Source organism: Pleurodeles waltl, chromosome 11 (genome assembly GCF_031143425.1).
Source record: "Pleurodeles waltl isolate 20211129_DDA chromosome 11, aPleWal1.hap1.20221129, whole genome shotgun sequence".
Classification (NCBI taxonomy): domain Eukaryota; kingdom Metazoa; phylum Chordata; class Amphibia; order Caudata; family Salamandridae; genus Pleurodeles; species Pleurodeles waltl.
Window position 1 is genome coordinate 877,597,000 of NC_090450.1, and position 16,871 is coordinate 877,613,870.

Genomic DNA, 16,871 nt, shown 5'->3' on the forward strand with positions numbered 1-16,871 from the left:
TAAAATTAATTGCTTTTCCCGAATTACTGGCACTTCATTCCTGACAAACACCAGTGAGAGCTGAGCAGCTAGTTGACTGGACACATTCAGTTGGGAAAATACCTTGCTAGGAGCGTACCTATTGAACTTCAAACTCAGCTACAGGACAAAAAAGAGCAGTTTTCAAATTATAGATACTGGACTTCAAATGCTACAGAAAGAAAACGTTTTATTCCTCCTAGAGCTCCAGGTAGCATATGATGCAGTCAACAATCCAACTCTCCTACATAGAATAAAGAAACTCTTTTGTACTAATGAGATTGTTATAAGCCAGTTTAACTCATTTCTGCAAGGTGAAGAAAACTGAGTTGTGTGGTTTATTTCCCACACAATATGTGGTCCCCAAAGACCAAATTTCTCATCCTTGTTGTTTAGTCTATATGTGCAGTTCTTAAGAGAGTTGATGAGAAACAAAAGCCTAAACAAGTATTAATGTAAATAACTATTTTTTTATAGTTATGAATATTCCAATTCAATCGTGCAGTAGGATTTATAAAAAATATTAAGTAAAAGTAACTTTTAGAAAGTTACCTTTTTCCTGTGTGAAGTTGCTGGAGGCTAATTTGTATTTGTTGTCCAACGTCTACCAGACAGTGGTTAGCATTTTGATGGATGTGAAATGCCTTCCAAGAGCAAATAATCGGCTGACCTGAATGGGCAGAGATGGCTACGGTGAACCTCACAGAATATGAAGGGTGGGCTGTGGGCATCCGTTTTGACACTGCAATGTCAAATCCTGCTGAGTGTGAAATCCAGCTTGACTCTGCAGGATTTACTTATAACACTTGTGTGTACTTGCAAGGAAGAAAGCAGGATGCCAATAAACAGTTGGGAGTTGCTGGGAATGTCACACATAATAAGGACCAATTGTCAGAACGTTATTTCACTCTCTGAAATAATCCACTGTCTGGTTGCTGAAGGACCCTTCTTTCCCCTACTAAACTTCTGTCTCTGCGTTTATTGTGGGTACAGTGGCTGCTTTACACTGGATTGTATGTGTTTAGGAGTGTGCTCCTGTGGTGGTTTGGGACTTAAAGCACTAGGTTAGAAGGTAAGATCTGTGACAAAGATGAAATTGTTTGATGTACCAGACCCATGTTCCATTGCAGTCACCCTCCTGCGACCATTGACTTTCATTGGCACTTTGCACTTATTAGCCTTATTCAAACTTTAAACTTTAAAAACTCATATATTTTGTTGTTGTTTTCACTTTGGTGTCATTTTCTTGATTAAATTATATTGAAAATGTAGATTTTCCAAGTATTCTATGATGGAAAGTCTTAATTTTATTAAAGACACGGAGGCGAGTATTATGCTTCTCAAACTTGCTTTATTTTAGTGAGCAGCAGTCAAGGAACAACTACAATTCCCATGAGGCAAAGGGGAACAGAAGCCAATGGGAGGTAAAAACGTATCTGGATATGAACCAATGGGGACAGGAGACCTGGTATAATCACTATACTTGACTGCAACAGCCCTCTTTCTTGATGCGAGAAGGCTAGTCTGTGTGGGCGAACAGGGGAAGAATAGCAAAAACAATAGTAACGGCCAATAAGAGAGAACACAGTTCTTGAGAAAAGTTCATCCAGGACTGAAGGTGCGGGGAGATCCGGGGCGCAGGAAGAGGATGAAGTTGACATCGAGGAAGGTTATCGAACAAGGATGGTGTCTCCGAGGATACTGCTTGACATTCAGGTTAAATTCTGTGGTTGATTATACGATACTGTGGAGATGGAAAAAAGTTGAGAAAAAACAAATGTTAGAGAGACTCTGAGGAGGGATAATACTCGCCTCCGTGCCTTTAACCTCTTCTGTGCCTTGGACGAGATGATCTCGTCCAAGGCTACAGTTCCCCTGTGCCTTGGACGAGATCATCTCGTCCATGGCACAGGGGAACTTGGGGGCGCGCTAGCGCGCCCCCCGTGCACCCCCCTTCCCCCCCCCCAAGTCGGGGATGGAAGGGGAAGACCTTCCCCTTCCACCCCCGACCCCCCCCACCCCCCCTGTGACGTCAGCGCGCGCGCGCTGATGTGTCACAGGGGCCTCCCTCGTCGCGCTGGAAGCTCTGCTTCCAGCGCGATTGAAAAAGAAATGCAAAAGCATTTCTTTTTCAATCACTTGGGAGGCCCGGAGGGGCTTCAAAGGGAAGGAAAAGTATTTCCTTCCCTTTGAAGTCCCTCCGAGGGTTTCAAAAGCCGGATTGCTTGCAATCCGGCTTTTGAAACCCCACTAGACACCAGGGATTTTTTTTTTTTTCATTGAAATAGACAAAAGGGAGCGACCCCTTGGGCAAGGGTCGCTCCCAGGGGGGGCATTTTTTTGAAAAGGCCTTTTCTGCCCCCAGGGGGGGCAGAAACCTCTAGGCACCAGGGACCATTTCTTTTTTTTTTTTTTTTTTTTCCACTTTTTTTTATTGAGGTGGGGAGCGACCCCTTAGGCAAGGGTCGTTCCCCTTGGGGGAAAATTATATTTTGGCCATTTCTGCCCCCCTTGGGGGCAGATTGGCCTATTTTGATGAGGCCAATCTGCCCCCAAGGGGGGTAGAAACCACTAGACACCAGGGAGTTTTTTCTTTGCGTGAATTTCACGCAAAGGGAGCGACCACTTAGGCAAGGGTCGCTCCCTGGGGGGGGAGGGGAATTTATTTTAGGCCATTTCTGCCCCCCCGGGCAGATCGGCCTATTATTAGGCCGAACTGCCCCCCGGGGGGGGGGCAGAACACTCTAGGCGCCAGGGCAATTATTTTTTTGTGTTTTTTTTCTTTTTGTTTCTTTTTTTAGAGATGGGGAGCGACCCATCAGGCAAGGGTCGCTCCCCTGGGGGGGCAAATTGTATTTAGACCATTTCTGCCCCCCTGGGGGCAGATTGGCCAATTTTAGGTCAATCTGCCCCCAAGGGGGCAGAAACCACTAGGCACCGGGGATTTGTTTTTTGGCGCCAATGTCACGCAGGGGGAGCGACCCCGTAGGCAAGGGTCGCTCCCGGGGGGGGGGGGTGGGGGGGCAAATTTATTTTAGGCCATTTCTGCCCCCCCGGGGGACAGATCGGCCTATTATTAGGCCGAACTGCCCCCGGGGGGGGGGCAGAACACTCTAGGCGCCAGGGCAAATTTTTTTTTGTGTTTTTTTTTTGTTGTTTCTTTTTTTAGAGATGAGGAGCGACCCATCAGGCAAGGGTCGCTCCCCTGGGGGGGCAAATTGTATTTAGACCATTTCTGCCCCCCTGGGGGCAGATTGGCCAATTTTAGGTCAATCTGCCCCCAAGGGGGCAGAAACCACTAGGCACCGGGGATTTGTTTTTTGGCACCAATGTCACGCAGGGGGAGCGACCCCGTAGGCAAGGGTCGCTCCCGGGGGGGGGGTTGGGGGGGCAAATTTATTTTAGGCCATTTCTGCCCCCCCCGGGGGACAGATCGGCCTATTATTAGGCCGAACTGCCCCCCGGGGGGGGGGGGGGCAGAACACTCTAGGCGCCAGGGCAATTTTTTTTTTGTGTGTTTTTTTTTTGTTGTTTCTTTTTTTAGAGATGGGGAGCGACCCATCAGGCAAGGGTCGCTCCCCTGGGGGGGCAAATTGTATTTAGACCATTTCTGCCCCCCTGGGGGCAGATTGGCCAATTTTAGGTCAATCTGCCCCCAAGGGGGCAGAAACCACTAGGCACCGGGGATTTGTTTTTTGGCGCCAATGGCACGCAGGGGGAGCGACCCCGTAGGCAAGGGTCGCTCCGGGGGGGGGGGTGGGGGGGGGGTGGTTGGGGGGGCAAATTTATTTTAGGCCATTTCTGCCCCCCCGGGGGACAGATCGGAATATTATTAGGCCGAACTGCCCCCGGGGGGGGGGGCAGAACACTCTAGGCGCCAGGGCAATTTTTTTTGTGTGTTTTTTTTTTTTTTTTTTGTTTATTTTTTTAGAGATGGGGAGCGACCCATCAGGCAAGGGTCGCTCCCCTGGGGGGGCAAATTGTATTTAGACCATTTCTGCCCCCCTGGGGGCAGATTGGCCAATTTTAGGTCAATCTGCCCCCAAGGGGGCAGAAATCACTAGGCACCGGGGATTTGTTTTTTGGCGCCAATGTCACACAGGGGGAGCGACCCCGTAGGCAAGGGTCGCTCCTGGGGGGGTGGGGGTTGGGGGGGCAAATTTATTTTAGGCCATTTCTGCCCCCCCGGGGGACAGATCGGCCTATTATTAGGCCGAACTGCCCCCCGGGGGGGGGGGCAGAACACTCTAGGCGCCAGGGCAATTTTTTTTTTGTGTTTTTTTTTTTTTGTTTCTTTTTTTAGAGATGGGGAGCGACCCATCAGGCAAGGGTCGCTCCCCTGGGGGGGGCAAATTGTATTTAGACCATTTCTGCCCCCCTGGGGGCAGATTGGCCAATTTTAGGTCAATCTGCCCCCAAGGGGGCAGAAACCACTAGGCACCGGGGATTTGTTTTTTGGCGCCAATGTCACGCAGGGGGAGCGACCCCGTAGGCAAGGGTCGCTCCCGGGGGGGGGGGGGGGTGGGGGTTGGGGGGGCAAATGTATTTTAGGCCATTTCTGCCCCCCCGGGGGACAGATCGGCCTATTATTAGGCCGAACTGCCCCCGGGGGGGGGGCAGAACACTCTAGGCGCCAGGGCAATTTTTTTTGTGTGTTTTTTTTTTTTGTTGTTTCTTTTTTTAGAGATGGGGAGCGACCCATCAGGCAAGGGTCGCTCCCCTGGGGGGGGCAAATTGTATTTAGACCATTTCTGCCCCCCTGGGGGCAGATTGGCCAATTTTAGGTCAATCTGCCCCCAAGGGGGCAGAAACCACTAGGCACCGGGGATTTGTTTTTTGGCACCAATGTCACGCAGGGGGAGCGACCCCGTAGGCAAGGGTCGCTCCCGGGGGGGGGGGGGAGGTGGGGGTTGGGGGGGCAAATTTATTTTAGGCCATTTCTGCCCCCCCGGGGGACAGATCGGCCTATTATTAGGCCGAACTGCCCCCCGGGGGGGGGGGCAGAACACTCTAGGCGCCAGGGCAATTTTTTTTTTGCGTGTTTTTTTTTTGTTGTTTCTTTTTTTAGAGATGCGGAGCGACCCATCAGGCAAGGGTCGCTCCCCTGGGGGGGACAAATTGTATTTAGACCATTTCTGCCCCCCTGGGGGCAGATTGGCCAATTTTTGTCAATCTGCCCCCAAGGGGGCAGAAACCACTAGGCACCGGGTATTTGTTTTTTGGCGCCAATGTCACGCAGGGGGAGCGACCCCGTAGGCAAGGGTCGCTCCCGGGGGGGGGATGGGGGTTGGGGGGGCAAATTTATTTTAGGCCATTTCTGCCCCCCGGGGGACGGATCGGACTATTATTAGGCCAAACTGCCCCCCGGGGGGGGGTGGGGGGGCAGAACACTCTAGGCGCCAGGGCAATTTTTTTTTTGTGTGTTTTTTTTTTGTTGTTTCTTTTTTTAGAGATGGGGAGCGACCCATCAGGCAAGGGTCGCTCCCCTGGGGGGGCAAATTGTATTTAGACCATTTCTGCCCCCCTGGGGGCAGATTGGCCAATTTTAGGTCAATCTGCCCCCAAGGGGGCAGAAACCACTAGGCACCGGGGATTTGTTTTTTGGCGCCAATGTCACGCAGGGGGAGCGACCCCGTAGGCAAGGGTCGCTCCCGGGGGGGGGATGGGGGGGCAAATTTATTTTAGGCCATTTCTGCCCCCCCGGGGGAAAGATCGGCCTATTATTAGGCCGAACTGCCCCCGGGGGGGGGGGCAGAAACCTCTAGGCGCCAGGGGAATTTTTCTTTTTTTTCTTTTTTTTTTTCTTTGTTTTTTTTTTTTTTTTTTAGAGATGGGGAGCGACCCATCAGGCAAAAGTCGCTCCCCTGGGGGACAAATTGTATTTAGCCCATTTCTGCCCCCCTTGGGGGCAGATTGGCTGAGTTTAGGTCAACCTGCCCCCAAGGGGGCAGAAACCACTAGGCACCGGGGATTTGTTTTTTGGTGCCAATGTCACGCAGGGGGAGCGACCCCGTAGGCAAGGGTCGCTCCCGGCGGGGGAGGGTGGGGGTTGGGGGGCAAATTTATTTTAGGGCATTTCTGCCCCCCCCCCCCTGGGGCCGGCTGAGCTACAGGCCAAACACCACAGGTAGGCACCTTGCAAAAAACACCTCTGTTTTCTGTGAAAAAATATGTTGTGTCCACGTTGTGTTTGGGCTATTTCCTTTTGTGGGCGCTAGGCCTACCCACAGAAGTGATGTACCATTTTTATCGAGAGACTTAGGGGAACGCTGGGTGGAAGGAAATTTGTGGCTCCTCTCAGATTCCAGAACTTTCTGTCACCGAAATGAGAGGAAAAAGTGTTTTTTGGGCCAAATTTTGATGTTTGCAAAGGATTCTGGGTAACATAACCTGGTCAGAGCCCCGCAAGTCACCCCACCTTGGATTCCCCTGGGTTTCTAGTTTTCAAAAATGCACTGGTTTGCTAGGTTTCCTCAGGTGTCGGCTGAGCTACAGGCCAAAATCCACAGGTAGGCACTGCTTTTTATAAAAAAATGTGATGTGTCCACGTTGTGTTTTGGGCCCTTTCCTTTCGTGGGCGCTAGTCCTACCCACACAAGTGAGGTATCATTTTTATCGGGAGACTTGGGGGAACGCTGGGTAGAAGGAAATTTGTGGCTCCTCTCAGATTCCAGAACTTTCTGCCACAGAAATGTGAGTAACATGTGTATTTTTAGCCAAATTTTGAGGTTTGCAAAGGATTCTGGGTAACAGAACCTGGTCCGAGCCCCGCAAGTCACCCCTCCTTGGATTCCCCTAGGTCTCTAGTTTTCAGAAATGCACAGGTTTGGTAGGTTTCCCTAGGTGCCGGCTGAGCTAGAGGCCAAAATCTACAGGTAGGCACTTCGCAAAAAACACCTCTGTTTTTTTCCAAAATTTAGGATGTGTCCACGTTGCGCTTTGGGGTGTTTCCTGTCGCCGGCGCTAGGCCTACCCACGCAAGTGAGGTATCATTTTTATCGGGAGACTTGGGGGAACGCTGGGTGGAAGGAAATTTGTAGCTCCTCTCAGATTCCAGAACTTTCTGCCACAGAAATGTGAGGGACATGTGTTTTTTTAGCCAAATTTTGAGGTTTGCAAAGGATTCTGGGTAACAGAACCTGGTCCGAGCCCCGCAAGTCACCCCTCCTTGGATTCCCCTAGGTTTCTAGTTTTCAGAAATGCACAGGTTTGGTAGGTTTCCCTAGGTGCCGGCTGAGCTAGAGGCCAAAATCTACAGGTAGGCACTTCGCAAAAAACACCTCTGTTTTTTTCCAAAATTTAGGATGTGTCCACGTTGCGCTTTGGGGTGTTTCCTGTCGCCGGCGCTAGGCCTACCCACGCAAGTGAGGTATAATTTTTATCGGGAGACTTGGGGGAACGCTGGGTAGAAGGAAATTTGAGGCTCCTCTCAGATTCCAGAACTTTCTGACACAGAAATGTGAGTAACATGTGTATTTTTAGCCAAATTTTGAGGTTTGCAAAGGATTCTGGGTAACAGAACCTGGTCCGAGCCCCGCAAGTCACCCCTCCTTGGATTCCCCTAGGTCTCTAGTTTTCAGAAATGCACAGGTTTGGTAGGTTTCCCTAGGTGCCGGCTGAGCTAGAGGCCAAAATCTACAGGTAGGCACTTCGCAAAAAACACCTCTGTTTTTTTCCAAAATTTAGGATGTGTCCACGTTGCGCTTTGGGGTGTTTCCTGTTGCCGGCGCTAGGCCTACCCACGCAAGTGAGGTATCATTTTTATCGGGAGACTTGGGGGAACGCTGGGTGGAAGGAAATTTGTAGCTCCTCTCAGATTCCAGAACTTTCTGCCACAGAAATGTGAGGGACATGTGTTTTTTTAGCCAAATTTTGAGGTTTGCAAAGGATTCTGGGTAACAGAACCTGGTCCGAGCCACACAAGTCACCCCTCCTTGGATTCCCCTAGGTCTCTAGTTTTCAGAAATGCACGGGTTTGGTAGGTTTCCCTAGGTGGCGGCTGAGCTAGAGGCCAAAATCTCCAGGTAGTCACTTTGCTAAAAACAGCTCTGTTTTCTGTGATGGGTCCACGTTGTGTTTTGGGGCATATCCTGTCGCGGGCGCTAGGCCTACCCACACAAGTGAGGTATCATTTTTATCGGGAGACGTGGGGGAACGCTGGGTGGAAGGAAATTTGTGGCTCCTCTCAGATTCCAGAACTTTCTGCCACAGAAATGTGAGGAACATGTGTTTTTTTAGCCAAATTTTGAGGTTTGCAAAGGATTCTGGGTAACAGAACCTGGTCCGAGCCCCGCAAGTCACCCCTCCTTGGATTCCCCTAGGTCTCTAGTTTTCAGAAATGCACAGGTTTGGTAGGTTTCCCTAGGTGGCGGCTGAGCTAAAGGCTAAAATCTACAGGTAGTCACTTTGCTAAAAACAGCTCTGTTTTCTGTGATATGTCCACGTTGTGTTTTGGGGCATATCCTGTCGCGGGCGCTAGGCCTACCCACACAAGTGAGGTATCATTTTTATCGGGAGACGTGGGGGAACGCTGGGTGGAAGGAAATTTGTGGCTCCTCTCAGATTCCAGCACTTTCTGCCACAGAAATTTGAGGAACATGTGTTTTTTTAGCCAAATTTTGAGGTTTGCAAAGGATTCTGGGTAACAGAACCTGGTCCGAGCCCCGCAAGTCACCCCTCCTTGGATTCCCCTAGGTCTCTAGTTTTCAGAAATGCACAGGTTTGGTAGGTTTCCCTAGGTGGCGGCTGAGCTAGAGGCCAAAATCTACAGGTAGTCACTTTGCTAAAAACAGCTCTGTTTTCTGTGATATGTCCACGTTGTGTTTTGGGGCATATCCTGTCGCGGGCGCTAGGCCTACCCACACAAGTGAGGTATCATTTTTTTCGGGAGACGTGGGGGAACGCTGGGTGGAAGGAAATTTGTGGCTCCTCTCAGATTCCAGAACTTTCTGCCACAGAAATGTGAGGAACATGTGTTTTTTTAGCCAAATTTTGAGGTTTGCAAAGGATTCTGGGTAACAGAACCTGGTCCGAGCCACACAAGTCACCCCTCCTTGGATTCCCCTAGGTCTCTAGTTTTCAGAAATGCACAGGTTTGGTAGGTTTCCCTAGGTGGCGGCTGAGCTAGAGGCCAAAATCTACAGGTAGTCACTTTGCTAAAAACAGCTCTGTTTTCTGTGATGTGTCCACGTTGTGTTTTGGGGCATATCCTGTCGCGGGTGCTAGGCCTACCCACACAAGTGAGGTACCATTTTTATCGGGAGACTTGGGGGAACATAGATTAGCAAAACAAGTACTATTGTCCCTTGTCTTTCTCTACATTTTTTCCTTCCAAATATAGGAGTGTGTGTAAAAAAGACATCTATTTGAGAAATTCCCTGTAATTCACGTGCTACTATCGTCACCCCGGAATTCAGAGATGTGCAAATAACCACTGCTCCTCAACACCTTATCTTGTGCCCTTTTTGGAAATGCAAAGGTTTTCTTGATAGCAATTTTTTACTCCTTATATTTCAGCAAATGAATTGCTGTATACCCGGTATAGAATGAAAACGCACTGCAGGGTGCAGCTCATTTATTGGCTCTGGGTTCCTCGGGTTCTTGATGAACCTACAAACCCTATATATCCCCGCAACCAGAGGAGTCCAGCAGACGTAACGGTATATTGCTTTCGATAATCTGACATTGCAGGGAAAAGTTACAGAGTAAAACGTAGAGAAAAATTGATGGTTTTTTCACCTCAATTTCAATATTTTTCTTTTTCAGCTGTTATTTTCTGTAGGAAACTCTTGTAGGATCTACACAAATGACCCCTTGCTGAATTCAGAATTTTGTCTACTTTTCAGAAATGTTTAGGTTTCTGGGATCCAGCATTGGTTTCATGACCATTCCTGTCACTGACTGGAAGGAGGCTGAAAGCACAAAAAATTGCACAAATGGGGTATGCCCCAGTAAAATGCCAAAATTGTGTTGAAAAATTGGGTTTTCTGATTCAAGTCTGCCTGTTCCTGAAAGCTGGGAAGCTGCTGAGTTTAGCACCGCAAACCCTTTGTTGATGCCATTTTCAGGGGAAAAACCACAAGCGTCCTTCTGCAGCCACTTTTTCCAATTTTTTTGAAAAAAACGAAATTTTCACTGTATTTTGGCCAATTTCTTGGCCTCCTTCAGGGGAACCCACAAAGTCTGGGTACCTCTAGAATCCCTAGGATGTTGGAAAAAAAGGACGCAAATTTGGCTTGGTTAGCTTATGTGGACAAAAAGTTATGAGGGCCTAAGCGCGAACTGCCCCAAATAGGCAAAAAAAGGCCTGGCACAGGAGGGGGAAAAGGCCTGGCAGCGAAGGGGTTAATAAAATTAAGACTTTCCATTATAGAATACTAGGACAATCTACATTTTATGGCTAGACCGGAGGCTCCTATTATGCTTGTTTAAAGCATGTTAATAATGACAGAAGTTGCTGTCTGAACCGGTTTACAGTAAAAAGTTCAATAACATTGTCATTGGACCAATCAGCCGATCTCAGAATGTCCTCAAGTCTAGAACCCACCCAAAAAGCTTTGGAAGCCATAGCTTCTCTGGAAGAGTGAGCAGCCAAAAGTTGAGGTGTCAATACCAGCTAAGGACATTATCCAACGCACCCATCTAGCCAGGGTAGCTGAGGAAACTGGCCTGTGAGGTTTGCGGAAAGAAATAAGGAGGTGGGAACACAAGGACGTTCTGAGATTGGCTGTGCATCTTCATACACCTTAAGGCATTGACCTACGCATAACTTAGGTTGGTTGGGGAAATAAGGGTAGAGCACTGAATGGAGATTGGTTTTGGTACGTCTATTGATGGAAAAAATAACACCAGTAGGGGAAAACTGACGAGAGGAAATATCTAAAGCTCTCACATCTGATAAACGTTTGATAGAAACCAAACAGAGTAACATAGGTAGTTTAGCAGAAAGCATTTTTAAGGATAGGTCAGAATTATCCTGCCGGGAAAGAAACAGGTATTTTGAAGGGGCCCCATCTGTATAGAAGAGATTGAAAAACCGAAGGATGGAGTTTCCAGTCGCTGGAATTCTTGAGGAAGCGAGAGTGCCAATCCGCAATCTTGTTGAGGGAGCCTGGTAGGTATTTTGCAGAGTGAGATTTTGTTGTGGAGACAATAATCCCAAAGGCTTTTTGCCAGATCTGCTAGAGGTTTTGACCTGGTGCCCCCTAAACAGTTTATGAAGCGGACAGCCGAGACTTTGTCCATACGGAGGAGGATGGTACATTGAACCCTGATTTTTGATAGGCTCTTAATTGCAAAGGAGCCCGCAAGCATCTCTAAATAATTGATATGCAATTTGGACTCCTCTGAAGACCATGAACCTCCAGTCGAGATTGTGCTACAACGGGCGCCCCATCCCGTCAGGCTTGCATCAGATTCTAACACAAGATCTGAGGCTGATGCAAAGATAGTTCTGCCGTTCCAGGCATCTAAATGGTCTATCCACCACTGAAGCTCTAATCGGGACTCCTGGTCCAGATAAATTGTTTCCGAGTATGAAAGACCTTGTCTGAGATGTCGAATTTTTTGTCTCTGAAGAGCCCAGTAATGGAGAGGACCGGGAAATATGGCCTGAATTGAAGAGGTGAGAAAGCCCACGATTCTGGCTAGGGATCTGAGAGAAATCTGGGAACTGTGTAGTACTTTTAGAATTTCCGATTTTATGGATTTTACTTTTTGCTGAGGAAGATGCAGAGTAGCGGAGGAGGAGTTGATTATGAAACCCAGGAATTCCATTTGTTGGGAAGGAATGGTGATGGATTTTTCCTTGTTGATAAGGAAACCCAATTGAGAGAGAAGGGAGCATGTGGACTGGAGATGGGATTGAAGAGAAAGGCGGTTCTGGTGTTTAGGAGGATGTCGTCGAGATAGATTAGTAATATGATGCCTATGGATCTGAGGTGGGCTGCTACCGGTTTCATTATTTTCCTGAAGCACCAGGGTGCTGATGAAAGGCCGAACAGAAGGGACGAAAATTGGTAAGTGTGGTTCTGCCACTGGAATTGGAGGTATTTTCTGTGGTTCACGTAATTCAGGACAGATAGGTACGCATCCTGAAGGTCTAGACGAACCATATAATCGCAAGGAAGGAGAATATCTCTTATGTCTGTATACGACGAAGCGATTGAAATGCCTGAGATTGATAACGGGTCTTAATTTCTTGTTCTTTTTCTGGACTAAAAAGAGAGTGCTCAGAAAACCCGAAGGATCCAGATGGGAAACTTCTATGGCTTGTTTGGAAAGAAGTACCTGAATATCTTCCGAGATGAGAGAGGCCATTGTTGAAGAGAAACGAACAAGTGGGGGGCGAAATGTTTGATGAGGGGTTGAATAAAGCTCTATTGAATAACCTTGAATTGTGTTGTGAATCCATAGATCGGATGTGATAGTGTGCCATTTTGCTGCAAACCAGCGAAGATAACCTCGTACAGGAGGAAGGCCAGAATTGTGGCTTACCTTGTTGGTAGTTATGTATGGAACCACATTGTCCACGGCCGCGGTAGCCTCTGCCATGCTGGGGATAGAACTGGGGTTTGTAGGATTAAGTGTTATGAGCGGAGTTGAAGGAGCCTCTGGATCCTTGCGATCGAAATGAACGGCCGGTAAAGCAGCTCCTGCCTTTGCAAAAACCGGTTGGTTAAAGACTTTCTTGATTGACTGTTGTGCCTTATCTATGGAGGCGAAGGTAGAGACAAATTTTGCCAAGTCTTTGATGAACGATTCGCCAAAAAGGAGTCCGTCTGCTTTAATGCCTGGGTCAATAGACGCGAGGTTGGCCAGTTTTGGATCCAGCTTTAGTAAAAGGCCTTTCCTCCTCTCATGCATAATAGCAGCGTTTGTGTTGCCTAAAAGGCAAAAGGGTATCTGAATGCAAAGTGAGAGTTCAGAAGGGTCAATATCAGAATTGTCAATTTTTGCCATTTCTGCCATATCAAAAAATGCAGGCCAACGGCCCCAGCAAGTCTAAAAGTTTATCCTGGCAGCTCGACCAGGCCTTATCGACCCCATTGCGGGGATCTTTGCCAAGCTTAGAAAAGAAAGTAAGAAGGGGTTGGTCAATAGAGGGAGTGGATGTAATGTTGGAACAAAGGGATGGTCTGGGGCATTCAGATCTCAATTTGGCTCTAGTGGGCTTATCCAAAGGTAATCTTAGTCGGGAAGCGATGTAATCCCCTACGTGGGAGGAGGTAAGCCATTCAGTGGAATTGAGAAGGTGTGGGAGGGAAGGGTCAAACATGGGATTACCGTCAGAATCAAGGATTAATTTGGCTGCAAGGGGATTGGAATGATCTAATTTTGTTTTTTTAAGGGGAGGAGAGGACTGGGAGAGGGAGCCCCATAGGTCTGGATCGTCGTCCATGTCTCCGATATCTTCATCAGTGTCAGAAATATGAGATATTACGATTTTCTTTGGCGCACTGGAAATATGTTTGGTTCTGGCAGTACATTTTTCATGGGAGGCCTTTAATTTCCCCTCCTTCAAAAAAGGCCTGGGAGGAGACTCGTCCTCATCCTGGGGCAAAGAGACTTCACCAGTCAATTTGGCGCCATCAGGGGTGATGTCAATTTTGGCCTTTTGGGCAGTCAAATCCTTAATCTTATATTTTCTGCTTTCCCCCGCAGAATGGGCCAGTAGGGATTTTGAAACCATAGATTTTACAGAAGACTCAAGGTTTCTTGTCATTTTGCCCATAGAAAATGAAATGGCCTTTGCTACTGCCTCATTGATAAAATTTCCAAAATCTTGGCCAAAAGTATCATCCTGACTGCTGAAGTGGTCAGGGAAATTATCATTATCCATTGTAACAGAGAAATACAGTGTGGAAAAGAAAGGGTTAATAGAAAATGGTCTTATTGCTGAAAAAAGGATAGTACACGCCCAACGGGGCGTTGCCGAGGCAGAGAGGCTAGAGAAATACGATATCCGGAGAATTATTCAGACAGCGGCCGGCTAACGGAGAGGAAATCCACAAAGGAATAAAGGAAAAAGGACCGGCTCTGTGACCGTTGTGAAGGGAGCGAGTTTGACAGGAAAACTCGCGCAACGGTGAGGCCGTTAGACGGCGAGGCGATAATAGAACGCCACGGGCGCTTGCATGCCGTAAGGAAAGGCGTAGGAGAGGTACCGGTTAACAGGGACGCGAGAAGCGGCCGGCAAATACAAGATGGGCGAATTCAGTGGCAATTAAAACAACAAGCGCAAATATAGAAGTAAAAACCAATTGAATTAAATAGTTATTCAACACCAATGACATAAACGGTAGAATAAAGAGAAAAACACTTATCCTTGACTACGAGCAGCAAGAAAGAGGGCTGGTCGCAGTCAAGTATAGTGATTGTACCAGGTCTCCTGTCCTCATTGGTTCATATCCCGATACATTTTTACTTCCCATTGGCTTCTGTTCCCCTTTGCCTCATGGGAATTGTAGTTGTTCCTTGACTGCTGCTCACTAAAAAAAAGGAAGTTTGAGAAGCATAATAGGAACCTCCGGTCTTACCATAAAATCCAATACAAATGCCTTAACAACCCACACTTCAAGGATATTAGCAGTGACAAAAGTTTTTTTCACAATAAATAAGTCAGGCCTATTGTCGTGGTCATTATGTTTTCATCACAAACAATTCGCATCTACGGCACTTGGCATAATTTGTACTAATGAACCAATCAAGCATATAGACTTTATCAATGGCTTATAACTATAATCAAATCAACCCTACTGCATTGAGCATAAACTGTTCCACAGAGCGGCCATCGTACATGCACTCATAGAATTACAAATATGTACAAGTTTACACTTCAGAAAGCAAGGCACAACCCCTCCTAAGAAGGCTTAATACGGAAAATCAAAGTGCAAATCAACTTCCAGGTTTTGTACCAACCCATACTTACAACTGCAAATTGTGATATTCTACGTAACAAAACATCTCTGCATGTTTTAAGGCAGTGCAGCAATAATCTTTCCTTAAAGGACCACTGACTTTAACATATGCTTTCATAATAAACAAGTTCTCTTTTCACCTTTGACTTTTCAAAATAAACAGACTTTTTATATGACATAAATGTTCCCAATCAATCAATCTAGCCAACAGACTTTTTAATTGGCTTTTAGCCATAAGAAACTAAGGGTATATCCCCAAAAGCAAATCATCATGCATACAGCCATCAAATTACAAATATACACATAACTACAATTGACAAAACAACGCACAACACCTCTGGACATGGCTTAACAGGGGTTATCAGAGTGTAAACTCTAACAGAAACACTGTTGTATAGGGTGTGTAAATCGTAAACTTTTTACACTATATCGGAAAACACAAAGACTATGGGCCTGATTACAACTTTGGAGGAGGGTGTTAATCCGTCCCAAATGTAACGGATATACCAACCGCCGTATTACGAGTCCCTTATATTTTATGGAACTCGTAATAAGGTGGGCAGGATATCCGTCATATTTGGGACGGATTAACACCCTCCTCCAAAGTTGTAGTCGGGCCCTAAATTTAAAAACTGTGCGATACCTTGCATGAAGCCAATTAACTCAATACTTACATTTTTCCACTTTCAGCATGAGTATTATTCCATTATCATGGATGTCTGTTCATTGTGCCCCTCCGAAAGAATCTCTTTCGGCAGCTTGCAAATTGAGGAGGGCATGCCGGTGTCCTGGACCAGACACTCACTCACCACTAACCTAGCACAGCCGAAATACTGCAGTTCAGCAAATGCTACAGATTTAACCCAAAACACGAGCAAGATCAGACTTATAAGGGACAACCTTGTTGAAATCTCTGGGGGAACTAGCGCCGAGTCATTCACGTGCCCATTGATAAGGGGCTGATCTGTCATGCAGCAGTTGCCTGTGATCAGCCTATGTGTAGGGGATGCCCTGCTGACAATAAGTCTGTGCAACTGTTTACTCGTGTGAGAAAATTAATGAGTCTACTGTAATCCCTTAATAATTAGAATGGAAAGCAGGGTATAAAACCACGCATGTACCTTTATACCTAGAAAGTTGAAGACGGATACTTGTATTCAGAGTGAGGTAGCATTGTTCAACTTACCTTTGAAAAACATCGATCAAATTATTTTTTCCAGGAGGGATATCGTATCGCTATTAACAACTCAAATTGAAAAGTTTCCAATGGCGCTACATTTGGATAGTTCAATCACCCCTGTCTTCTAATTTGCGGCCAAATGGCTTGATGCCGTGCACAATACCATCATACACTCTACTTTTCAGTAGAACACTTGGTTTGCTGGAACTTAGGGTGTCATGTTTAAAATGTGGAGGATGAAACTACGAGTCCCAGAATGCATAGTGTTGCTGAATAAACGTCAATGACTTGCCTGGTATGTCATACATTATATGGGCCAAATGGCAGTACGTGATTTCACTCTAAAATGACCCCACAAAAACAGTCAAAGGCTTGGAAACAAAGGCTGATCACACAAAACGGGCTCGAAGGGTGGGGTTGATTATGCTCAAAATACAGGGCGCGGTAACAGAAGGCGAGTCTCTAAATGGAAGGGTTGTAGGGCAAAGGGTGGTCTCACCCAGAAAAGACAGTCTAGAAGATAGTGTGTCGTCACCATTTAAAGCAGAGGCTGAAAGTCAACAACTCATCCCGTCAGTCGAAGGGAAATGTGGATCCGGCGCCCGTGCATAGTGACAGCCTAGAATGTCTCTCTACTCCTTAAACGGATGATACTTCAACTGCCTGGGTCAGTACTAGTTGCTACAAGGTTTGCAGGCACTTGCATGACGTCGGATTGTTTTCCTGGCCGCACCGCGAGTGGCGGAAGTCCAATG

The 16,871-nt window shown here is 47.0% G+C and overlaps 1 protein-coding gene across 9 annotated transcripts in view; it reads right to left on the reverse strand.

Annotated features, from left to right (window-relative positions):
- The window catches only part of UBE3B (ubiquitin protein ligase E3B), a 342,871-nt gene extending 326,001 nt beyond the window's left edge, over window positions 1-16,870 (reverse strand). For 2 of the 9 annotated variants that reach the window (XM_069214749.1, XM_069214743.1), the window contains exon 1: window positions 16,123-16,787. Coding sequence is in view for 2 of the 9 variants with exons in the window: in XM_069214750.1 (XP_069070851.1) it covers window positions 16,652-16,654 (3 nt within the window). In the remaining 7 variants the exon portion in view is untranslated. Of the gene's footprint in view, window positions 1-16,122 lie in introns of all 9 variants that reach the window. The other 7 variants (XM_069214750.1, XM_069214746.1, XM_069214747.1 and 4 more) reach the window with 7 other exon arrangements.
- Window position 16,871: the final 1 nt, after the last annotated feature.